Source organism: Genypterus blacodes, unplaced genomic scaffold (assembly GCF_046128005.1).
Source record: "Genypterus blacodes isolate CSIRO-AG114 ecotype Tasmania unplaced genomic scaffold, CSIRO-AGI_Gbla_v1 ptg000094l_1, whole genome shotgun sequence".
Lineage (NCBI taxonomy): Eukaryota > Metazoa > Chordata > Actinopteri > Ophidiiformes > Ophidiidae > Genypterus > Genypterus blacodes.
Genome location: NW_027466898.1, coordinates 2,153,981 through 2,179,916, shown reverse-complemented (window position 1 = coordinate 2,179,916; position 25,936 = coordinate 2,153,981). Strand labels below are relative to the sequence as shown.

General features: G+C 40.2%; 1 protein-coding gene across 2 annotated transcripts; it reads right to left on the bottom strand.

The window, feature by feature from the left end:
* Positions 1–4,283: 4,283 nt before the first annotated feature.
* LOC143007807 (E3 ubiquitin-protein ligase Itchy-like) lies at positions 4,284–24,466 on the bottom strand. 2 transcript variants are annotated; one of them, XM_076159274.1, is made up of 24 exons: positions 24,327–24,466; positions 20,578–20,667; positions 20,190–20,331; positions 18,395–18,519; positions 16,111–16,242; positions 15,807–15,858; positions 15,520–15,701; positions 15,027–15,318; positions 14,479–14,574; positions 13,370–13,544; positions 12,903–12,972; positions 12,214–12,298; positions 11,950–12,078; positions 11,406–11,478; positions 10,991–11,062; positions 10,238–10,330; positions 9,647–9,802; positions 9,274–9,407; positions 8,754–8,894; positions 8,297–8,417; positions 8,116–8,220; positions 7,857–7,953; positions 7,306–7,378; positions 4,284–7,101 (listed from the first exon to the last, which is right to left on the bottom strand). In XM_076159274.1, the coding sequence occupies exons 2-24, from the start codon at positions 20,645–20,647 to the stop codon at positions 7,002–7,004; spliced, it is 2,715 nt and encodes a 904-aa protein (XP_076015389.1). In that variant the 5' UTR covers positions 20,648–20,667; positions 24,327–24,466; the 3' UTR covers positions 4,284–7,001. The 2 variants fall into 2 exon arrangements, with proteins under 2 accessions (XP_076015389.1, XP_076015390.1); XM_076159275.1 differs by having other exon boundaries at positions 24,382–24,466.
* Positions 24,467–25,936: the final 1,470 nt, after the last annotated feature.

The window sequence follows — 25,936 nt, the reverse complement described above, 5'->3', positions numbered from 1 at the left end:
CTCCTGCAGTTTGTGAAAAAATGTTAGCATCGCTCATGTTTCTTTTTCTTCAACTCCCTTAGGTGCTGTTTGTTTCTCCTCCCTGGAGTGTTTTGGCCGCCACACCAGAGTGAAGCTGTGCCCCCTTAAAAGGCAAATTCTTGATGTGGCTCCAAAAGACAAACCCCCCCTCCCCACCCCACTCAGCCCCCCCACCCCTGCACCATCACCCCTCTTCTTTCTATTTACGCTCCCCATTCCCGTTTTCCACTCATTTGTTTTCCCTCCTTCTCCGTCCTCTTCCTTTTCCTCAGACAGGTCTTGTTGTTGCAGGCGTCCTGCCCCGCACCAGTCTTCCAGGTGCTCCTCCTTCACCCCTCCATTCCTACTCTATCATCCCTCCTCGTCACGTCCCGTTCCCTTGCCACGCCAACCTTTTCCTCGTCGTCCCTCCCCTCTGTGTCTTTGCTCTTAGACGTCTCAGACATGAGCTCAGGCTGCAGACAGTGTTTACAATAAGACCCCCTCCTGGTTTTACGTGCCATAAAATGAACTCCTCTAATCAACTCAAACCCCATTTTTAAACTAAGACGAGGTGGAGATATTGGAGCTATGCATGTTGCTAATGTTGGGGTCAATATAAAGAATATGTGGTGTAAATCATTTACATGAGTAAATGTCACAAAAAGAAAAATTTTATCTCTTGCCTTTTTTGGCTGCGCTTTCAGTCGAAGCATTCTTGGCACTCGGCGGGAGAATTGGCAGAAATCTGCTTAGGTCTGGAGGATTAGTGACAGATTTCTATGAATCCAAGATCTGGGAGGGAGAGAAACGATAGCATCTTAAAGAGGAGAAGAGAAGGACAAAATCTACACAGTCCAAATATGGTCAAGAAAGAGAACAGGAGAGGGGGGTTGTGATCTTGAATGCATGGTGAAGAAACAAAGGAGTACAGAAATAGAAGCTGTTGCAATGATGTAAGGAATGACGCAGCCCCAAATCATCTGTGGGCTTTGTTCCATATTAGAGCTTCTTTGAGCTCTTCTACATTCTGGATTCATCTCTGGCAAATGTCATGGCACCTTCCCAAAGCGGCCAAAATTGAAACTCGCTGCTGCATGGACCCTCTTCTGTCTCCTCTACGGCCCTGCTGCTGTTCCCAGGCAGACATATTTCTGGGTTTGTGTTAAACCCCACAGTCATCTCTGTTTGTTGTTTGACGTCCTGTGCCAAGGATGTGGGGCCTGGTTAGGAGGACATCTGTTCAGGTGTCAGACACAACCAGAAGTTATGTATCCCTGCTATCAGTTAAATACTTAAATTTTATGTCCTGCAGATGTTCCTGTGTGTTTTCCTGAAGTGTTTGTTTCCATGCACATACTGTCTATCCAAGAAGTGATTTATGCAGTAAAGCTAAAGAAAGAAACTGTATCTAGACCTACGCTGGTTCTTTTGATAGACGTATTTAAGCTTCTATTGGGATTGGGAGTAGAAGCGACAGGATCAGAAAAGGATGTGGTCAGCAAACAGGAAGACATAAACCTGCACCATGCAATTACATGCCAGAAACTACAGGAGGGTATAAAATGAAATATTTATCGATCCTTGCCCTGTACTGCTCATCATCACCACTATGCTAGAGTGTGTCTTTAAACTTCACACCAAATGCAAGATACATATATATAAGTATGTAACATCTTAGTGGGGGTGAATGATCGGTTATCAGATCTAAAATATGTGCAGAAATAACACATGAATAAACTTAACTCGTGCAGTAGAGGGTTAATGAGCCAGATCAAGGAAATGAAAATGTGTTTGACGTCAGCTTGGACACAGAGGAGTGACTCTTTGACAGGGAATACAAAAGCCGGAAACTGTCTGCAAGGTTTTTCTCGCTTAGTCGTCCAGGAAAAGTCAGGAGGAAAATAAAATGAAAGTCAAGCCAGGTTGGAAATATGTGACATTCAAATAATATCACCATCCTACAGACAGAAAGAGAGAAACTACAACCGAATGCCTCTTCTGCCTGAACCAACAACCCAAACTCAACTCAACAACCACAATTCTCAGTCACTCACTTGTGTTACTGTTGCATGGTAACAATCTGACTATAATTTCAGCAAATTATAACATTTTCATTTCAGTACATCTTAGGTTACTATGGTTCTCATGGTGGTTGCTTGGTGGTTTTGATGGTGTTCTAGGTGGTTGCTATGGTAGATGTTAAAATGTTGTGTAGTGGTTGCTAGGGGGATGTCAGGTTGGTTATTAGATGGTTACTATGGGTTACAGTGTTGCAATGGTATGGGTTTCTGAATAGTTGCTAGGTGGTTGTGGGTGTTTGCTCAGATGTGTGTCTCTGTGTGTGTAGATTACCTGTGTGTCCGCATTTTCTGGATTCCGCCTGTGTTGCAATCGAACAATGTGATCAGGTCTTCAAGGCCCATGAGACCTCAGGACTAATCTCTGGTAACATCTTATCCCCACATCCTCCATTACAGATTCATCTGGCTCCATCTACTTCTTTGTTCACTTTTCTTTCTTTCTTTTCGTTACAGGAAGAAATGTATTAGATATTTTAGTTTGATGGGAAAATGGAACCAAAGGTTGCATGAACTGAAAGTCAGTTGTGGTTTTGGGATGTGAAGTTGTAGGGTGACGCTCAAGCACCCAACCTCAAGATGACTGAGAATGTGGTAGACCATATCCTTCGGGGGATGAGTGAGAAATAAATTCCTCCCATCCAGTTTGGTTCCTCTGGGCCACTCATAAATGCTCTCATGCTGGGTTGATTAGGAGGAATTCCACAAATTCCCATAGCTGTGTAGCAGCACGAGAAACTGGTTCTTCTGGGCATTATGGTGAATAAAGGACAATATAACTTTGTGGGTAAAACCATTTCTCACAAAAAGAGGCACTTTTATATTTATTTGATATTTTTTAGCCTGTTTGAAGAGAGAATTGTGTGCCCATCATTCAAAGATGGATAAAACCTGTGATTCATTGAAAAGAAAATGACAGACATGAGACTGATGAATGTGTGCGTCTGTCCTCCATTGCTGCATCATGTGGAACATTTGTACTTGTTAAACTCGTTTTTGTCAATATTGTGGTGGACAGATAATCCTGTGGTATGTTTTTCCTGGTCAAGATCAGATTAAGCAATAAGGGCTCATGTTAGGAGAATGTACAAGCCTGTGGGATGTGAGAGGCAGCAGCTGTATGCATTACAAGGCCCACAGGGATGGTAGTGTGTGTGTGTGAGATATACGCCCACAGGCTCGGGTCACACACAGTCCAGAATATATCCATGTTTTTTTTTTACTCCCTTTTTGAAGTGACTTATCAACTTTAAGCAAACTTTAAACTGATTGACTATTTTAAGTTATTACTTACCTGAAGATCGATCGGCCCATCTGCCAAGTTTTTTCCACGACAATCCCGGACTTGGTTTGGCTGATATTCTTTTGTCTTTTCGCTTAGATTTTGGAAAAGTAAGATTCCTTTATTGCCCTGGAAACATCAAATATGCTTTTGAAACAGATTAGTAATGCAACACTTCATTAGAACTGGCTCTAAACCTGACTGTCATCTAGTATGACATAACACAAAGGGTGGTTGTTTTGTGAATTAAGCCATTTATAATATTTCCATTTAACGATTGTGCTCTCAACTTGATTCCATTTTTAAGACCATATTAACTGAACCATGTATTACTTAAAAGAAATGTCAACCCAATACCAATCAATTTGCAAATTGTGTTTGTCATATTGAGTATAATTTCATAATGAACTGTTTTATAATAACAGTATAACTATATCAAATTGTTTTATATCAAACTGGGGTTTTCACTATGGATGAAATCTATCAAAATTATTTTTTTACCACCAATCATCTACGTGAACCTCTACTTCAATTCATACTTCAACATTCAGCAGCTTGTCTCAGTCCTTTGTCTGCAGGAAGAAAGTTAACAAATAAACAACTCATGCCATCTGTACGACATAGGCTCAATGCAGTGTCATTATACTTGAAGCAGTTTAAAGACACTCAGAGAATTTCTATCTATTAAGTAAAACACAACAGTTAAATAACATCGCCGATTGGTGGAACGCCGGAATTACAGCTCCTGAGAGGACGAGAAGACAACCTAGTGAGCAATTCCACCGCTTGCAGAAAGTTTGGAACCTTGGGGTCAGTTTGAAATTAAAGCTATGGAATGTTTGGAGCCCTTAAAATAGTTTTTGTCATTTGTTTCACTTCATAATATAACTTTCACCCAAGTCACATCCAAAGACACTTCAATCTTTCAATTTAATTTATTAAGGTGACCATTTCTATTTTACACATATTTCATGTACACCAGAAATCAAAGAAAATAAAATATATTGTTAGCATAAACCTCTTATTAAAACCTCTTTTACAAAAGAAAATTAATTTGTTATTGACACCATTTACATCTTGCTTTCATATACAGGTGAGTGACAGAGGTTTAGTTGTACAAGGATGATTCTGGAAACCAAAGGAGAGCTGAAATTACATCTGTAGTGCAACATAATTTATCGTATTTATATATTTGTTTATCCATCATTTTCCCAGGGATTTGAATGGGATTCACCTAGAACAAGAAAACACTCTGCACCTGGAGGAATAATCTAACTATCCTGTTCATCTGCATACATTCATTACACATTTATTATTGACTGATTCTGCCTCAGTAGTAGTTGTCGTTATTATACCTGCTTAAGTCTATAGCTTAGTTTCCCCAAAAAGAACCCAACAAACTCTTCAATCTCATTCACTTCACAGAAGCATAGCAAAGGTTGAGCAGGGCCAGAGTTGATATAGTTCGTTTTTTTTAATTAGATTCATTCGAGCATGTAACACGTAATGTCTAGAGAGTAAAATTATTTGAAAGATGAAAACCAAGAGATGAAAACTGACTCCCCATGCATGTGGAAACCAATCCTAGACTTAAAAACACCCAAGGGTGGACTCCCCAAATTCAGAAGTGCTCTCTCTACAGGACTAGATGTTAAGATCCCTTACACAGTCCTAGTGTGCTTTGTCAAACTAAAAACTAGATCCAATGATCAACGCCAAAACTAAAAATAAAGTTAAATAAATTCTGACTACTTCAATAACCCACAGCACTTGTTTTGGTTTATCTCCATTTTGTTGGTTGCTGTGAGCATTTATAAGAATCCACTTAAAAATGGGGGTTTTCATGAATCTAAAATATTAAGCATATTGTCGCACCTGCCCTCAGACGACGCTACATATTGTATGTGGAGCTACATGGCATTTGTTTGAGCTTCACAAAATATTTCAGATATTGAAGTTTCATGTGCGACAAAGTGAGGTTGGTTTTTTTTTTGGTTTACTGAATACACTGAGCAACATTTCAATATACTTTCTCTCCAGGCTCCTTCTTACGTCACATCTATGCACGCAAAATCATTCCAAGTAGGAAAGTGAAGGTGCATTTAAGGATTAAAAACACAATCTCCCAGAAAATCCTAAAATCAAGTCCTATCCTGTGTCACAGTGTAAAACCTCAGGCCCTATAAAACTAGGGTCAATTTAAGTTCCATCTATATCAATTATTCAATCGCTATAAATAATGAAGGTGACAAAGTACCTCACAATCATTGAGATTCACAGATCAAATACTATGGCGCCAAGAACACAAATCCCTCCATCTTTATGTACTGTATAGGATGTTTCCCCATGTGCATTTCTGTGTTATCTCCAAAGTGCAGACATTTGAGGCTCTCCTCGGGTATTGTTGACTTCTTAAAGTCATTTAGATAATGGGGACAGAGGCAGCCGAATGGGCGAGAGCTTTAAGGACGTTGAAGATGGGAAATGACAGTGACGTAACGTGACATTATACTCTGTTCTGACACAACTGCACCCTCTCAATCATCAATCAACCCCATATAATTTTACAATTACTCGATGCTAATATGCTTTGTGCCATAAAGTGAGTACCGAATCCATACTAAGGCCACTTTCACCCCTTTTGCACATTGTATTAAAACGCGATCTCAGTGCCCTTATATTAATGTTATCTTGACAATGACATCTACTGTTGGGACTTACATCATCACCTTGCATTAATATGCGTACTTGTTGTCCGGACGCTACCTGCAATATGACAGGATCTCAGAGAATGGCTGATTAGACTATTAAAGCCCAACAATCCTTCCTCATTTTCCTATTACTACCACTGTCCACATTCCAGCTGCAGGTATCCATTTGTGACAAGGAGCAACCGAGATCTGATCAAAAAGCGAGCCAGAACATATCCATGTGTCATCTAGCAGCTTGCGTTGCACTCAACATGCCTCTTATGTTGTTCAGATGATGCATCGCATATTCAAGCAAGGTGTAAGTGTGGCCATTGAAAAGTAATCTCTGTGTGTGGATGGAACCTGTGACTCTAACCTCCAGTGCTCCGCGTTACCCATTATATGATCAGTGGTGTACCTCTGGGTGGACAAAAGCCAGGATTTTCTTTTAAAAAAACCATTGGAGAACACTCTCGCACACACACACACACACACACACGCACGCACACACACACGCACGCACGCACGCACGCACGCGCACACGCACGCACACACAAGGAAAAGCTGCAGTGCTGTTAAACAGATGTAATAGAGGGCGACTGTTAACGTTACCATGCATGATTTGGTTGGTGAACTTTCTGAGACTCAAGCAGCTTTCTGCGTTTTGGTTTAAAAAAGAATTACATACCTATCAAGCTGTGAGATGCCTGCCATGTTCAGTTTGAGCGAGATGTGCAGAGTGAACTCTGGATCCAAAACATCAGCTCCTGAACAACATGCAGGCTCTGGTCTTGCACACACACCCAGATATATACACACACACACAATATAGGTGTATGCATGCATGAGCACACAAACACAAGCCAATTGTGAAAAGGCTTCCTGATTTGAACACTGGTGATGTTGATTTCCTTCAGACTCCCTCCTCCTTCCCTTCTCTCTGAACTCTCACTCCTGTCCAAACCCTTCCGTCTCCTCAATGGCAAACATCAGTTTCTCCTTCAGCTGCTCGTAGCTCTTGTATGGAGGCAAGTCCAATCTGTTGAAGCTGTAAAAGAAATCACACTTGTCTTGAAATTCATGTCCACATCCACATCAAACAGAGAGTCAAAAACCAAACAAATGGAGGACATGTTACAGCTTCCTACAGTGAATCTTTGCAAACATGACCAGTGGGAATAATGATAATAATACAATAATCTTAGCCGTGGGTGGGTGTTTCTCATTGAGGACCTAGTTTGTAGATACTCACCATGTGTGGCTTCTGGGAAGCCAGTTCTCTTTTCCCACTTTCTCAATGCAAAACTTCTGAGGTCCATTGCTCCCTTCAAAATGAAGCATTGGTCAGTGTTCATGGCTGAATCAACATACCACCCATTCTGACAGCACATGTACACATTGGCCAGTTCCAATAGTTCTATGATGAAAGCTTGTTTGGAAAAAAGCACAACACTGTACATCAGCAGACTCCAGACTCAGACATCTGAACTACATTATTCCTCAGACCAGAGGTTTTGTAGCGATGGTAGTTTAATTCTGGCAATAATGAGTAAAAGTGATGAGTAAAAAAATGTTCAAAATTTATATCTATAGTTCAGATCTACTGTATGTTTTGCCATGGTGTGACTGTGTCAAGCATGAAAATGGCTTCAGTTGATGACAACACATAAGCTTTGGAGTTAAGGCATTGTCAAAGAAACTTTTAATAACTAACATCACAGAGCTCTGTGCAGACTCATATACTATTAGTCAGCACACATTTCAAGCCACTTTAACTAGAATTTTATATGGATGTAATATTACCCATGAGGTCAGTGAAGCCTCCGACAGGTAGTCGACAGGTGCCGGTGACGAACTGCAGGAGCCTCATCCTCTTCTCATTGTCCATCTCCTTAATGAGCTGCAAGGGAAGAGCAGTGTGGAAAACATTGGTGGCATCACAAATTTGTTCAATATCAGCATTTAGTGGGCAAGAGGGAAGTTACAGTGCAAGCCTATCAAAGCGCTGACACACACACAAGCAGAAAAAAATTTAAGTGTCCACTTATGAATGCCCACTGACCTGCCAGAACCAGATAATCTGTTTGCTGCTGCGTGCATAGTGTCTGTAGATTGTGTTTCTCTGCCAGTCGGTCAGGTCAATTTCCTGCATACCACACAGCATCACCTGAAACAGGAGAGACAAGCTTAGTGTGCGATATTCACATTGCTGAATAATGACTCAAATATAGTTTCCTCAGTACCTCCAGCTCTTTGGCATCAAAATACTGCAAGTACTGCTGAGGGAGAACCTCATTAAAGCCTTCAAAGAAAGCCTGTGTTTGCTCCTCCACCCCTCTGGACAGCCTCCACTCTGCTACCAGCCTGTATGGGGAGACAGAGACAAACCATCACAGATACAGTGTTGCTTAGACCCTAAGGGTGTATCCAGACCTGTAGTTCATTTGCTTTGTTCAGGAAATAATATGTTAAAATGTCTACTTGGCCCTTGGATCGATTTGTGTTCGTATGGCAACACTTAACAGCAGACCAAAACTTGCAAACAATAGCCACAGAAACAAATCTATCTAGGGGTGGAAATAATCCAGGTTTCCAAACAAGCGCTCTGAACGGGCCAGGCTTGGATACAGCCATAAAAACATCCCAAACAGCGGCTACATTTAGTTTCAATTTGACTGAATCCCATCTAATGAAATCTACCTGATGTACTCCTCCTTGTTCTCCTCTGTGACTTGGATGTCACCTCCGTCAGGTTTCAACTCAACGGTTGTGATTTCCCCCAGAATTTCCTTATCGACTGAGAAGAACATCTCCAGTCCGCACTCTTCGATGTCATTATCCCTGCAGAGCAACATGGAGAAGCAGGACACAATAGGTACAAGGACAATTATGTCACTGACTGACTTTTTACTAACTGTAATGTATATATGCCCATGAGGATATGTCATACATTCAGGTACATTCTATACCTGATGTTTGAAACATCTGATACTTCCATCAATTTATTTAAGTCCTGAATGACAGTGTGCTATTAGTAACTTGAGATGTTAAAGTTATGACGATAGATAATATTTTATCATGTTAAGGACATCTGTTATGACATGAAGGACCACAATGAAAATAAGCAGTTTTCTTCAATGTTTCCTCAAGTAAAGCTACGCTATGTCATTTAATGCTGTGTTCTTTTGTCTACCTCACACTACCCCTTGTGCATACTCACTTTATCCACATGAGGGAGTTGTAGAACTCAGGGTCTATTGATTCCAAGTCTTTGAGGGCCAATGGCTTGTTCAGGATGCGTTTGTAGAATGGCAGTGAGAAGCCTGTGTCGATGAACTTGCCATGGAAAAGGGCCTGTGGAGCAATATCATGACAATATCATCACCCTGTGCCGTACCTTCTACATTCCAGAAAAGTCTGTATATTCTGTGCTTGAGTAGCAGAAAGTATGGAAGGGAATAGGAAGTATAACTGTACACAGAGCACCAGCCACACTCACTCACTCACAAGCAAAACCTCAAACATGCTATGCAGTTACCACACACTTTCTATATTAAGATACAGTAAAGGCAATGCAAGATAAAATCACTAACCATGGCAATGAAGCGTCCAATGAACTTGAAATACTTAAGGTGGTCAGGGTTGATGTAGGAGGCAGGGTTGATCTGGAGACAGTAGTTGTCCTTACCAGCGTATTCAAACAGGCAGTACATGGGATTCAAAACCTCATGTGATAAAAGGAAGAACCACTCCCTAGAGGAGAAGAGACCGCAGAAATGAGGAAACAACTTCACAAGGCTGCACCACAGGAGGAAATAACAGGCCAGCACTGCATTAAATAATAATGGGCATTACGCTTGCCACAGAGTAGTTGTCAATGGTGGAATAAGTACAAGTCTCAGTACAGTTATACTTACAGAATTCTAATACAGAGGAATTCTTTTTAGATCCTGAAACTTTTTTTCATATTTGTGTGGATGGGAGTCCACTCTTCTATTGTTATTAATATAATCATATATTAACACAATAATCATATTATCGTGTGAATATACAGCTAATCATTGAGTAGAAAAATCAAAAACAACAAAATCAATAACAATCGACGTTATACTCATATTTCAAAACAAGGTTCCATCCCTCTAGATGCTTTAGTCTGTCATCTGGAACCGTACACATCATTCAACTTGCCTAGCGACACCTCCATAATCGAGACCTTCTTCCCCAGGGAAGATTATCCACAGTCTCCTGCGTAGATCCTGGGCATTGAAGCTCATTATCTAAAATGGGGATAACGGATGCAGAGATTAGTAGGAAAATCGCAGTTACATAACATTGCAGAGTTCACAGAAAATAATTACACCAAAACCGAGTACGCCTATGTGGAAGACATTGTGACATTGTGTTTCAAACACCATATTTAAAAAGTTTAAGATAGTGAAACATTGCTTTCTTCTGATTTAATACGTTCCAAGGCAGAGGCAGTGGCTCAGCGGGTAGAGCTTCCGCTTGGGAACCGGAGGGTTGCCGGTTCGAGCCCCTGCCGAGGTGCCCCTGAGCAGGGCACCGAACCCTCAATTGCTCCCCCCTCTCCGAAGGGTGGTAAATGTAATGTAAGTCGCTTTGGATAAAAGCGTCAGCCAAATGATCGTAATGTAATGTAATGTTCCAAGAACGCTGAGCACAAACCAAACATTGCACTGCATGGGGGAAAATATAACCCCTTAAAAATGTAAGTCCTTAAATTGAAAGCATTCAAAATTAATGTCAGATACTAAAAGGGCTTTAGGCAGCATATACTTTTGATTTTAATTTAAAAGTATTAACGCTGAAAAAACAAAAACAAAATGTGACATGATGCGAGTTCAAGCAGGAAACAAGGTGAAAGATTGGGAGACGACACGCGTCTTGCCAGAAGAATCACTAAATTGTTGATCTACCTGCTGGAAGGAATCCTCAAACAGTGTTTTTCTGGTTACGTTGATCTTGATATGTTGAGGCATTGACAGTTGCTTGAAAGAAAGAAAAATACCAGAGAAGTTTAGCAGTGGCGTGTTTCAGCTGAGATACCCGCTAGATCATTCGTACAGGAATGTCCTTAAACATAAAAGAGACTTCTTATAAATATCATGCAGAACATTTTGTTGATCGGTGTGTAGAAAACAAGACAAACAAGATCTTCAACTAAATACAACTAGAGGACTTTCTGTTCCATGAAAAAGTATTACATGAACACTTGGAAATTGAGTTAGTTAATTGGATTAAGTTTCAATGATAAAAGAACTTTGTAAGTAAGAGAAAATTGTAAGAGAAAATGCAAGCTGAAGCCGAGTTCTTTTGTAATATGACACCTACCTGGCACCAGAATCTGAAGTACTGTACTTTGGCTTTGAAGTCTCGAACATAGGTTATCTGAGGTCCATTTTCACTGTGAGATAGGAGGATGGAGAGACAGAGGGAGGAAAAAGAGAGAAATTAAGTCCTAAAAATACTGTCGACTACATTTTCATGTACCCAATGCAAAAAAGTGTTGGTCTATTTACCTGGCTGTGAATGTTTTAAGGCTACTTAGTTAGTGACAGCTCGTAGCGTAACATTCTCATCTCTATTGAACTGGTTTTTCCACAAGTAGAGCAGAGTGATGCAGTTTCAACCTACGCCTGAGTTTTGCATTATACTCAAGTAATGATAATGAACGTCAACATTTAAGAAGTCATATCAAGATGACACATCATAACAGAGATTCCAGAGACGGATAGTATTAACAATTTACCGAAACCGACCAAGATCCACCTGAATGAAAAAATGCTCATGTTTTAGATCGCCAGAAGATTTTCCACTGATGCCCTCCAGGTTTGCCCATTTATAAGTAACAAACACCAAATGACAAGGCACTTACAGGGACGATTTTCCAGTGCGAGGGTCGATGTAAGTGGTTGTTCTCCTGTTGTGATCGACAAAGTAAGGAATACCGTCTACAGTGAACCTCATCTCCCAGCCCTCTGGAAGCGGCTTCTCATTTAACAACCTAAGAAAATGACAACATTAACAAGTGATTTTTCAGCAGCAGAAAAACAAGCATGTTACAAGAAATCTGTACAGAAAACAAAAAAACTATCTCAGAAGAACATATTCACGCATGCACACACAAACACACACTCACCCCTGTGTACGTGGGTCCTCCCATTGTGTTGCCCGTGTAGGGTGATGTACAAAGTAAACTCTGCCAGTGCTGTCTGTTCTCTTTTCTGAAAAGACAGAGAAATCTTTGATAAAAACTCTCTCTCTCCTTCTTCGGGGAAGTCGCTCGTTAATTGTATGTTGTAATTGACTCAATGAATAATTTATAATTTTTAATAACATTGCCCAATTGTCCTGAAATCATCGCCTGGTTCCCCTTTTTTTTCCCCACCATTGCAACACCACTCCGATTACTGAATGCCTCATGGGCAAACATTTGTTACAGTTACACAGTTACACAGTTAGAAAAAATGTGGAAAGAAAGACATTGGTTGAAAATAAAAATTTCATCTCAGTTTTCAACTACTGCACTGGTTCCATGGATGTTCTTTTTAATTTAATTTTAATCACTATAGCCAAGTGAGGGAGCTCATCAAAGGAAATTCAACTACCACTCTGAGTAACATAGTTGCTGGAACACAATTGAAGATATTTATCTAAGTTATACACAACGCCACAGCTTGATAATACACCAAGCATATCATAGAGTAGAGTATTAAGTACATAAAACAAAGTGCTGTGTTCAGTTGCCTCAGCTAGTCTGAGAAGTGTTTCTATCCACCAAGACTAAAGTGCAGGAGACACATCAGTGCACATTTTTAAAGATCTTACCCCATCCATGTGGCAGAGGACCCAGAGGATCAAACTCCTTATTCTGTGTGGCTGAAACCTGGTCTTGCAGCTACACGGGAGAAAATGTCATTAAATGTCATGGGCACAATGAAGAACAAACAAATCTACAGGCTTACTTCATTTTAACAGGTAATATTAGAAAGAGAAAGCTTAGAGTGATAGTGAACTTGATGCTTAAGTTTGTTTACAAACAAGACCAAACACTAATCTTGTTAATTGTAATTTGTTTTCTAAAAGGACACTTACAGAATGCTTAACAGATTAAGATACAGATACACGTGGCTCATCTCAAGCTATAGGGTAAAAGTCAACACATTCAAAGTACTTACTACTTACTTGTAGTCAGTGACTCCCAGTTTAGCGATAATAATCCCTTTATTGTAATAATGCGTTACCACCACATACTAACAAAACTATAATATAGTATTGCAAAGAGAAGCTCTTACCCCAAATATGAACCTCTGGTTGAACTGTTGCATGGCACCTTGAAGCTGACTCCGCTGGTGCTGCCACTGCTCGTAGTTACGAACAGTCTCCACAGTGGGGCGCTGCCACGTGGTTGTGCGCGTCATGTGGTCAACAAAGTAGACCCGCCCCATTGGATCGACCCGACGTTCCCAGCTAAAGAGAGAGAGAAGACAGAGATTGGGAGAGAGACAAAGACCGTTAGTCCCTCTCTGTCTTTAAAAGGGTTAAAAACCCAACTCTTTTGTAAACACCTTCTCACCTAATGTCTACCTGCTGAAAAAACGACCAAAAAAACCTCTTTCTATGCCTGCCTCAAGACCCCGCCTATTGACAGCCTGTAGACTTTGTTGTTCGACTGGAACTTCTAGGCACTTACTCTTGTTGTTCTCTCTGGACTAGATTTTTCCTTGTGATGTATTCAAATGTCATATGTACATCACTTATAAGCCAAATGACTAAATGTAAATGTAAAATGGCCTTACAATCATAACGCATGAATGTATCAACACAGTGGTTTGAATATGTAAAGTGTTCGCTGGGAAGAGAGGTGTGTTGCTTAGGTAGACACCAGCTCAAATGGAGACCAACTATGGAGAACAAAAAAGACTGCTGTAAAGTGAAACACCAATGTGGTCAATGAAGGGTCCAACCAATTAAGAATGACAAATTATGGCCATCGACAAAATGAAGGAGAGGGTTTAGCGATTTGGTTCTAAGGAAACAGCCTGCAGAGTTTACACTTCACTGCTACATAATGTTTGGTGAGAAAGACTTATGAGGGAAAGAGAAACGAGAAGGAGTTATGCACTGCCTGATACATTAAGCTGAATGTAATTTCTATATAGGAATGTAAAAAGCAAAAAAAAATCTGTTTTTGCATCACCTTCGACAATTGTACCTCAATTGCCACTCAACTTTACATGTAGAATGCCTGGACCAAGTTGGATAAAAAGTTTATTGAAAATTAACGGCAACTAAGCCATCCAAGAAGTATTAAGCCTATTGTGTACGGCTGATATCATCTACAAAGAGATTACAAGCATAGAAATCGGAAGGAAAAATATAAAGCTGGAAAAAAACATTTTACCCAGGGGGCAGTGGTTCGGGGCGTTCCCATGTTGTTCTTTTCTCCACGTGGTCGACAAAATACATCCTGCCATTCTGGTCCACCCTCTGTTCCCATCTAGACATAATGAAGGCAACAATACATTTCAACAAAAAACCCCCAAACAAAATAAATCAGGAAACCCCAAGAAAGTGGTCTGGAAAGCCCCCCTCAAATTTGTTGTCTGTTGAAGTTGCATGGATGCTAAAATTGTAGTAAAGAACATGTACTGCGCTTGGCTTCCATTTGCTAAACATTATCTAACCTCTAACCACAGCACGGTCGCTTAGCAGGCAAGGCAAAGGCTTGGAAGAAGCAGGTTAAGTGACAAAAGAAAATGTTTGGAAATTATGTGAAATATTGACAGGAAACCCCAGTACAAAAACAAGAATAACTTGTATCACAAACAAGTATATTTGCCTGCCTCAGATCATCTTAAAATTTGGTAAAGCAGTGTCACTGCTATACAACATGAGAGACACAATATACTGTACATAAAGCAAGTAACCTTAATTGAAAAGTGAGCTTACCCTGGGGGCATCGGCCCGCTGTTGGCAGCAGGGACTCTGGGGGTGACACTGCTGGTTGGCTGTCTGGTTGCAGCTGTTCCAGAGGCAGGGGCTGATGTGGAATTCCTGTCTGGGCCTGTTGAAGGGCTGCAGTCTAGAGCTGCTCCAGAGGCTCCAGGGGCTCCAGAGGCTGCAGAAGCCCCAGGGGGTCCAGGGGGTCCAGGGGGTCCCAGGGCTCCTGTCCGCACCGGTGTGTCAGAGCCTGAGTGACCATCACTGCCGTCAGCTGTTGCCAAACTATTGATGGAGGCCGCTGCAAAAGGTTACAGAAACGACAGGCAAAATATATTACTTTTGGCTCAAAGTAATATCTGACATTCATTAATTTATGGCAGAGCACAAAATCAAATCTGGGAGAAGAGCTTTTGACATATGCTTTCAAGAAGTCTAGTCTAATCTTAGCTGAAACGTTTCTCACAATAGACCAGAGAGGGATCTCAAATATGTCTCTGACCTGGTGAAGACGAAGGTCTGCGTGGGGTTGGGGGAGGAGGCCTGGAGGGCCGGGGTGGTCGGAGGGGCTTTGAGGTTGCCGAGGACACCGAAGGGGACCCAGTGCCATTCACTGCCCTCCGACCACCAGGAGAAGATCTGTAATCTACACCATCCACAGCTGGAGAGCTGTCTCTACTCTGTCTGTTGGGAGGAACCGAGAGATGGTAGGAGATTGGGTAAAGCAACAAAAAAAAAAGAAAAACTGCAAATGTGTAATGACAGAAGCCAAATCAATGTTTGGATCACCTTCTGGCATGTTCCCCATTAGGCTGCGACTGTGATTCTCCATTTGAAGTACCTGAAGGAAACAAAATTCAACATTAGCTGAAATATGAATACATTGGGGCTAGAAATGATCATTTAGTTTTATTAACAAGTAGTGCATGATTTATCAAAAACATTTGCTGCCTTTCAATAGACCGACCACCATCATTCAATGTTGCAAACAGACCTGGAGCTATTTTGACATATTGAAAATAGTAATATGCAGTAAAATATTTGTTTGCAACAACATATTCTTTAAATATTTGATTGCAAGTTCAAGACTCACTGTGATTGGCCTCGGCTGTGGCGAAGGTCTCAGGGTCAACCGTCATGCCGTCCAGACACACCGACAGGTCTCCCACAACATCTGACTGCTCTCTGTCTGTGCACAGCTCTAAGGTCTGCACCACCTCACAGACTAAATGAGACCATGATCATACAAGATTGATTTAGCCAATCAGTGACAAGATGAACAATCCCTTTCATTACAGTCAAACTAGTTCTGTAAGGAAAGGTAAATACTGAAGACAGTAAATAGTAATAAGTTTTCATTTCAAACCAAGTTGCCTGAGGAAGAGTGTGTGTGTGTGTGTGTGTGCGTACACACATATTATGCCTTTAAGTTGAAATGATTTTTTTTTTTTTTTTCAGCTTTTAGTTTTCCACACACACTGCACTTTTGTTATCACTCCTATGGGTGGGATAAATAATTGTTCTATAAAGTGAGGTAAAGTCTCTTATATTCTTATAATAATGGTTTGATTATTGCAGTCTGTTTTTGATGCCAAGTGATGCCAAGTGAAATATGTTTATTTGCACCATTAGTGCAAATGTCTGAAGCCTCAATGGTTCTGCTTTTTGGCAGGTTGCCTTTTGCCAGCTGTTTATAATTCTAATGATGTATGTGTTCATTATTAAAGTTAGGGTGCAGACAACTCACGGTTTAAGCACAAGCAGCGAAAATCCAGGGGCAAGGAGAGACATTTTGAGCAAAAGGAGCTAAGTTTTAAGTGCAAGGAGAGATAATTTGTGCAAGGGCTAGAAAATAAGTAAATTCTACTCTTGGATTGACGGAGCATGTTCTTGAATTATGATAGGATCGTCTCCCCATATTTTCTAATTAAACATTTAAAGGAAAGTTACCCGTTCTTGCACACACACACCAAAAAGGAAACAAGATGGGTCACTACAGGAATGATGACGAGCTCATTTGAAACGGATACTAAAATTACTCAAGGTGATATCCACAAGCGATTTCAATTTAAGTTACAGGGATCAATGTATAACTTCTCTCCCAGACATACAACAGCAGTCAGGCCCATCAAACCTACCAGGGCCAGAAGAGATGAAAAAACCACAACAAATGAGTCACACCTTTAAAAGCCTTAAAATATGTTCTCCATCAGAGTGTTAACTGATTGGAACTGGATCCATCTGATAAAGTGTCTTTTTTATAATTGCATATGGTGTACAGAGAAAAAACGTCCGCATTGTTAAAAATCTGTTACCTCAACTTTATCTTAACCACTTAAGCACTGACCTACTTTACACTGTCCGCAGGAGATTAGGTAGAAAATCATGTGCCAGTCCAACCTTTATATGTGAAGTTATAGCCATGTCTCAGAGTCTAGTTCAGAGTAAAGCTGAATTCCAGCAAAGTTTACAGGGCTTCAACTCTGTTCATGTTGCTGAAAAGCCCTATTTCCAGGTAAGGAGCGCTTGCTATTTCACTAAAGGCTCTATGGGGCTACATCTACCAGGGGTCGGGCACTTTCCCAGCCTTGGAGAGAGGCACATTCTCAGGGTAAGGACATGTACCTATCCTGTCCCTTTCATTTGTCCAGTGCCACTGGACTGTGTACTGCATTAAAAGAGTTCTTATCACAGATGGCTGCCATGGTAGAAGTAAAAAAACAAACAAATTTGCCTTATAAATTTTGATTTCTTGGATAAGGATTGGGGAAAGTAGTTTTATCAGTGTGTGACTGACACAACATTAAAGCACAGTTCAGCACCAAAGATGTAAAGAAAAGTAATCTGGCAGATCACCACTTTACAGGCTACATAGACAAACAGCCTGTCTTAGAATAAACTGATCAGGAACTATCCACACTATAGAGTTACATAACCAGCAGCAGAGTGACATAGCAGGCTTTCTTCACATTAGCAGTGGTGGACGGAATCGGATACATCACTGTAACGCATGTGTGAATGAACACACACGAAACACGACATGAAAGCTAATAATTAAATATGGATATTTCCACTATTCAAAATGTATTATGGATCTATAGCACAGACAGAGACAGGGGAGATGTTTGCATTAATGACCATGACTTATTCATTAAATATACATCGTGGACACATGATTTGCATCAGCTTCCTGAGCTGCAGACTCAATGTATCTCAGTTTGTCTAAATTGAAAGTGATCTCTGACCGACATGCTATACCCTAGTACACAAAGTATACATGTTTTTTCCTGTCCATTGTTGTGCTGTGTAACACTACACTCAATGGCATTGAGAAGGGTAACAGATGTGATTACAATCAGCTTTTCATTTGCACTCACTTTTCATGTCGTTGGACTTGAGCGTGTCACTGACATCCAGCGTGGCCATACCAAGCAACACGTCTGACTTCAATGTCTGGTGGCTCCATACGTGAAACACCAATTTGCTGAATGGAGTTACAATCCTGTCCATGAGTGAAGGTACATGCGACAGGAGGACAGAAAGAGGAAAAAAAAGATTAAGTTGGAATTTGCAGTACATTTGAGGAGGATTTTATTCATTTTGGGACAGGGCGTCATGGGTGAGTTGTCATCTCTGAAAAACCTTCGTCATGTGAATCAACACCTTCAATAGGACCAATCAAAGACAGCCGCATAGTGTGTCCCAGGATTAAAATTTGTCTAATGAGGGAGGAACAAATTTAACAATTCAGCATACAAATATTACCAAACCTTATTCTCTGAATGATCAATACAATCCTCTAAAGCTTGACATCAGAGTTCCCACTGGCTAACAATTTTAAATCCAATTTTATAGGCATTCAATCAAATTGATACCTTTGTACAAAAAGAGCAATAACAAAAGTAACAAGGATGGGTGAATTCAAGCCAAGAAGTTTTTGTCATGTATCAGTCCCTGTAGCAGGTGACACAAGCAGGTGTTAGTTTGAAACCCATCAGCGACTGAGGCCAGTCTTTGTCCAAAACTGAAAGCAACGCACAGACAATGAAGTTCATAAGCTATACAGGGACAAAAGTGTGTCTATATTCATCACTATGACAGTTGTTTAGCCATCACCCTCAGTACCCCCAGGAAAAGACATGTGTGGGCCCAGGTCAGATTACACCCCATAGTAAACACAGTTTAAACAGGTTACCAGTTAAAAACTTTTAGCTTGTGAGAACATTTTAAATTATTAAGAATGTCACTATGAGCAGCAGATCCTAGAAAGAGAGATCCTAAAATTAAGTGGACAAATAGGGTGTGAATACAGTAGACTAGAACAAGTGCTGTCGGTGCTCTGAACATACAGCGCATGTTTGGAAACAGGACACTGAACACACAGATCCTGTAAATGCTGCAGGCACACACTCACCTATGTGTGGTATTTTGTGGTTTGTGAAGCACATTAATATAGGATATCTTGACTTGAACTACATTAGCTTAGAGTGTACACAACTACTTGAACCTGAGCTGCACAATAGAACAATACTTTCCAAAAACAAAACAAAGCCTGGTGATTCATTCATCAGGAATACTCCCTTAGGCAGGCTGAGACATTTTATGTAATCACGGAAGTCTATTTTTGTATGCCTAAGAAGAAAAAACCTATTGAGCAACCGTTTCCAGGTTATTCAAAGTAAAATTGCACATACTGCATCGACGTTAAGTTTGTCAAAGTGCCATCCTTAATATGCTCCCCCTCATGACTTCATATTTCTAGCTGTCATTATTACCCGAAATGTTTGTTTGTAATGATAATGCTTTTCAGGGGATGTGTAGCATTAAATCAGGAGGATAGGTGCACAAACCATACAGGACAAGTCAGGCAGCCATTGTTTCTACATGTACTGTATGCATAGTTAATATAGTTAAATGGTGGTTCAACGTGTAACATGATTATCATGAATCATTCATGTGAAGTGTCCGTAATTTTGTACTCAGAGAGTCTTGACCATTTCACAGCATTTAACAATAATTCAAAGAATCCACACACAATTCTCTGTTTCATTGGGATGGGCTCACACATTAAAACAGTTTCCCATTGTAGGATGAAGGCTTTGACATTAAATAAAGCACATAACTCATCCACTGTATGAACTTGGGCTTAGTAATCACATGACCGTAACTCACACAGTGATTGGCTGCTTCCATTTGGGGCTGTGGGTGTTGGTGCATTTCTCTGTTTTCTTAGACTGGCCGTCGACTGTCACTTCCACATAAGGACTGGGACCAAACCAGTTCTTCTTGTTCTCTTTCAATTTTGCTGATAGCACTGAAACAGAGAGAACGGGAAGACAGTGAGATGGACAGCATTTGGTGATCTGCCAGAAACAGAAACACAGTAAGCAGAAAGAAAAAACAAGAACTTCAGAGAGAATGATTCATCTAGTTCAGTCATGAGGACTACACTGCATTAAAACAGAAATGCACAATACACAAAGGGGGAAAAGTGTATTTGGGATGTAGAGAACCGAACATACTTCATTTGGATTTATGTTTGGAATGATTCAAGACTCACCAGTGATTTGTAGCTGTGCCTTCAAGGGGTAACCATTGGTGGTGCCCGGCCTGCAGATGCCACTGGCCATGACATAGGGCTGGTGAATGCCTGATGAACGGACAACACATCATTAGGGCACAGACAAACCTTAAATTCTTACTGCGTCAGATCTTTAGCACACCAGTGAGGTCATGTGGCTCACACTTAAAGCAACATAATGTAATAATGTAAGACTTGCAAAACATGACACCATTAACAACACAAATATATAATAAGACGCACTTCAACAAAAAAGAGTCACAGTTTTTGTTTTGTTTTCTCCCAAAACCTCCTTTAAGCTTGTTATTCCTTAAACACAATGAAGCAGAGGTTGTCTTTTATCCCATTTTTATTAAGCAATCAACATCGGTGCATGCCTGTAAAAAAAAAAATCATTTACAAAATCATTACTCTTTAGAATCTATCCTAAATACATTTTTCCACAAACACATTTAAGATGCCTTCATGGGAACGTACCGACCGCAGTTACAAAACACAAATAACAACTTATTAAGTTTCGATCCCTGTTCCAGAGAAACCGGCCAGATCTTTATGTGCAGAAACACATGAAGATCTGAGATCATAAAAATTAAGCTGCTTATAATTTGGACAAAGGTCATACCTCCTGTCTGCGAAATTCTGTTAATCATCCTGCATTGGGGCTTTACAACTCCAAAAACATTTTCATGGTGATAGATAAGTAAGAATCTAACTAACTAATTTTCAAGAACTGAAATGGATTAGGCTTATAACTAAATAAGATAAGATTAACCTTTATTCGATCCACACAGGGAAATTTCGGACACAGGGAAGTTTTGATTGTAGTTCGATATCAATTACTTATTCTCTAGCTCTACTAGAGGCAACAACTACTACCTCTGAATCTAAGGAGAGCTAATCAAGCCTGTAAACACTGTAACCACTGACACCACAGCCTAATGTTAACTATTTCTATTTTTAGATCCCTTAAGCACTTTCTCAAAAGCCACTGTAGCTGTAATGCAAATGCCAAAACAGTTCCAACAACCGTATTAAAGGAGTTAAGGACATTTTCACTTTATTGTAAGTAAACACTCGTCCTGCAATGTTTGCCATCCTGGTTGGTGGTATGAAGAGAGGCCTATCAGTACATATGTACTACTTGTGTGTCCAATGAAGCGGAAATGAGGGTAAAACATCAGAAGTTGTGTCCTGTAAGCTTTCCTGGAAATGTGTCGCTGAATAATACATGTTCCTCAGTCCGTGTGCACATGGCAGTAGAAAGTAAGGAGTGCTGGATAAACTTTCACTCTGGCTTCTGCTTCGGTCTCTGTCAATAATTCATTGCAACTGCTGACTTTGCAGCCTCGCAAGTAGCCAGACTATTATGGAGACGAGGGAAACTGCTAAGTAGTAAACTTTAAAAATTTTCATTCAGTCAAAACAGACCTGCAAAACTCTTGAGGTTATTCTATTAAGAATGAAAAGTAAAGTGAGATCAAACTGACCTTATTACCATGCCTACTCCTCAGGTCTGCATGAGGGTTGATTGATAAGATACCAGCATAGACAGATTTGTGTGACGTTTGTTGGGAGGAATTTTATCCCAGTTTCATACAAACAATCTTCCTTGCCTGTACTACTAATATCAACAGATGATATGGCGAAATTGCATTCCTGCTAAAGTTGTTCACGTCTGGGGAAAGGGTGAGTGGGGGATAATCAGGTGAGCAGAGTGGGTTGCAGACTAGTTCAAAGCCACGATCATGGACAGGGCAAAAACTCATACATGTGCAGGCTCATTATCATTATCAAAAGCTGTTTCAACTTGTGTTTTCTACAGACAAACACCTTGATGCTTCCTATTGCTGCAACACGATCAGATCTGTGATAACAATCCGCCGGCATGAACGGTCTCTGGTGAAATGCATAGTGTGTCATGTTATATGCTGCACAGTTTATCAGAAGCATACATACTGTATATGATGGATCGTCTTCTGTACATTTTCTAGTGTTTTTGCATTGACTGGATTTCCAGAAAAGGGGCCTAGTTTGTCCATCTTGTACAATTCACCTGTACACCCTGCAAGTTATGATCACTGACCTCAGATGGGTGCAGCTGATGTACACCACCTAAGGTCATTTCATTAAATATTACAGCCCATGATCACTTCCGCTTGTGTCAGCCCTACTTAGTTTTACCTATAATGTCACAAATGGTACATTAATAACACCTAACTGCAGACTACAACATATTTTCATCATGATTAACCTTGACGACAGTGAGATAAAGAGAGAAGGAAGTTAATCTGTAGTTTATTGTACCTTTTTGGCAACTCTGCATCATATTTTGCGTGTTAATGGAAATCTGATGCGATTTAAAAACTACAGAAAGACTAGAAATGTGATGCCAGTCAGGCCGGGATATCATATAGGAGGCCTTGATATGGATTATCCTTGTTCATAACATTTCCAGAGACACCATGTGAGCAGACAATGCAGTCTCTTCCTGATACATTCCTTTGACTGCAATAAACAGCAGCCAGCCTCCCTGTTAAGTCACCAGATAACTACTGCCTGTGGGGAACAACAGGAGAGAAGCCTGGCAATGTCAAGTAACCAATAACCTGGCGTGACAGCAAAATCACTCACTGTCACAATGACATCTATTGAAGAATACAAAAGAGACTTCAGCCCACAAGCCATTTAAGAACCGTGCAACTGGAAACAGGAAGTCAATCTCAGGATTTAGGCACTGCTTATTATCTCTCATATCCGATTGTTTGGAATTACATGATTGAAGATGGTCCTCTTTGATGTATTAGTAAATAATTATAACTTCAAATCTCAAGTATTAAAAACAATTTAAAAGTTGAGATGGAATAATCAAAGGCTGGCCATCAAGAATAATTTATGGGTTTCACTATTGTTACTTTAGTTGTACAATACAAAATAATGTTACTGTTGAATGTTACTGTGACAATATTGTATAATAATAAATAATTTATGTTAATCATACTTTTGAAAAGGATTTGAAACTGTGCCTTAAGTGTCTTTAAAAACTGAAACACAAATGTTCCTTTTGACTGTTTAAACAAAAACTAAATTATATGTTATATTCACTAATTAAACCAACTGAATGGGTTATGTTTGTATGCTTTAGTACGCAGCTACCACGGAAGGTGGTTGATTTGAAGCTCGATACTCATATTCCATAAAACATTACATTTTGCCTGCAACACCTAACAGCAGTTTTTAAAAAGGACACTTAAATACATAATGTGTATATAAGAGAGAAGCATGAGGAGCAAACATAGCAGTTTAACACTTTAATTATGACTTGCCGAGGCAGCAGGTGCATGAATTAATGCTATGTGAGTTAAAATATCGTAGCATCTCCTCGTTCGAGCATGCTAAGCTACCAAACGCTGTCAAAGATTTCGTAAACTAATCCAACTCGGGAGTAGGTAGCGAGCTAACTCGGCTAGGACAATTGTGTTCTATTCGGTTCAAGAAGTGTACTGCGATTAAGTCATATGTACACATGCGATTTGGTCGGAGGACTCGCTGGGTACGTGTTGAATGTCAACAGGCTACCAACGCAAACAACCAATAAGCCACCCCGTCTGGCCAACAGTTAGCCTGCTAGCTCGAGCTATCATGGCTGGCTTGGAAGCCCCAAAGTGCAACGGGGTATAAATACCACCTTTCACCCATGATAGGCATCTAAATGCGATTCTGTCGCTTACCCAGGTCCGTTAACAGGCTGAGGGGATAACCGTACCGGCAGTGTCAAGTCCCTACCCTCGGTGTGCGGCTTGTTTGGGTTTCTGACGGGTTTCACTTCAAGGAAGCAGAAACTTCCACCATCTTCGCCAGCTCGCGTCACGTGACCGATACAAGGTGGGGCGCATGCGACTCATCCTGCTCGCTGTGATTGGACGGGTGCCAGGGCAGAATGAACCAATGGGCGCCGAGAAAACATCATGACGCGTTTAAAAGCCTCCTCCACCCTGTGTTTACTTCAAAGCCTCAATTTCAGCACCAGACTTTGTTAATTACAATGTCTGTTCTGGCCACATGTCTTCCCTAAATAGCTCTACCCTGAAAGCAACCGAAATAAATACATTTTTCGTAATATTTTCTGGATTGTAGGTAGTATTATATCTTGTCGATGACTAGCAACACTATAACGATTTAACCCAGGCCACTCATTTCATTATACCTTTTTATTGTTGTCTTTTTATTCATTTTTTTTGTTTCTCATTATTTGGATGTTAATCACTTTTACTGTATGCATACATGTTACTATTATCCCCAAATAATAATAATATAATAATAATTAATGCCCAAATGTTTTGAATTTATAATAATATAAAAACTGCACAATATGAAGCTGCAACCATAGAGGGGTTCTGTCTGCATGCAATAGATCTGTTATGTTGATACAATAGAGGGAGGTGTTATTTCAGCTGTATCAGTATTTTTTGAGGTTGTTAATGCTGTTGTGGTACTTAATGTAATGTTCTTGTTCAAAATCCGGTCCAAAGTGACAACACAGTTACAGGATTTCTGCAGACTCAGTCAACCTACAAAGCCCTGGGCTGACTTTAAATTATTTTTTTTAAGTGTTTCAAAATATGCCAGTGGTATTTCAGTCACATTTACTGAGCAGATGTAAATGTAAATGTAGATTAGAATTTCATTCCATCCTAAATGATTTTTCTGTCTTTTTAACAGAGAGCAAGAAGAGTGAGTGCATGAGTGTGTATACACGTGACACACAATGAAAAGTATGGAACCTAAACCCACAAAAGCTGTCACAGATATTACTCGTCATATATAAGCCTGGTGCTTCCCTGTGACCTGGAAGCCTCCTCTCAATGCGTTTTCATCCTAATCTTTGGTTAAAATCGAGGTTTATTGATCTTCGGTTTATTAATCTTATAGATTTTATGATAATGAATGAATTACAACTGTTTGGAGAAGCACTTGAAACACACATCACTCTTATTCTTTAATTCAACATCTAGTGCATTCAATAGAAAAAGCCTCATCCTTATTGCATCTATTTAATATAATTTTTCTTTCCCATTGTTTTCACCAATATTCTTACATTATTTAACTTTTGGTTGGTCTCTTTTTGACATTAAGCGACGCTCAAAAACTATGAACAGCAGGTGGCAGTGTTGTACCTCACAAATCAATTATTACAAGCGACTGCTGCAGACATGAGCGAGGGTTTCGTTCAATGAATAATTCATATTTATTCATCTATCAGCCTATTATCAGTAGACTGACATAGACATATAGTGTGGGCCACCCTAAACTATTTTCAGGGTCTTTCAGTGTTTTTAAT

Coding starts and splice junctions, on each gene's coding strand:
- LOC143007807 (XM_076159274.1), bottom strand. CDS start 20,647: ATGGCCAGTGGCATCTGCAGGCCGGGCACCACCAATGGTTACCCCTTG. Junction 20,332..20,577: donor GGCACAGCTACAAATCACTG/GTGAGTCTTGAA, acceptor TCTCTGTTTCAG/TGCTATCAGCAAAATTGAAA. Junction 12,973..13,369: donor ACCAGAGGTTCATATTTGGG/GTAAGAGCTTCT, acceptor TCTCCCGTGTAG/CTGCAAGACCAGGTTTCAGC.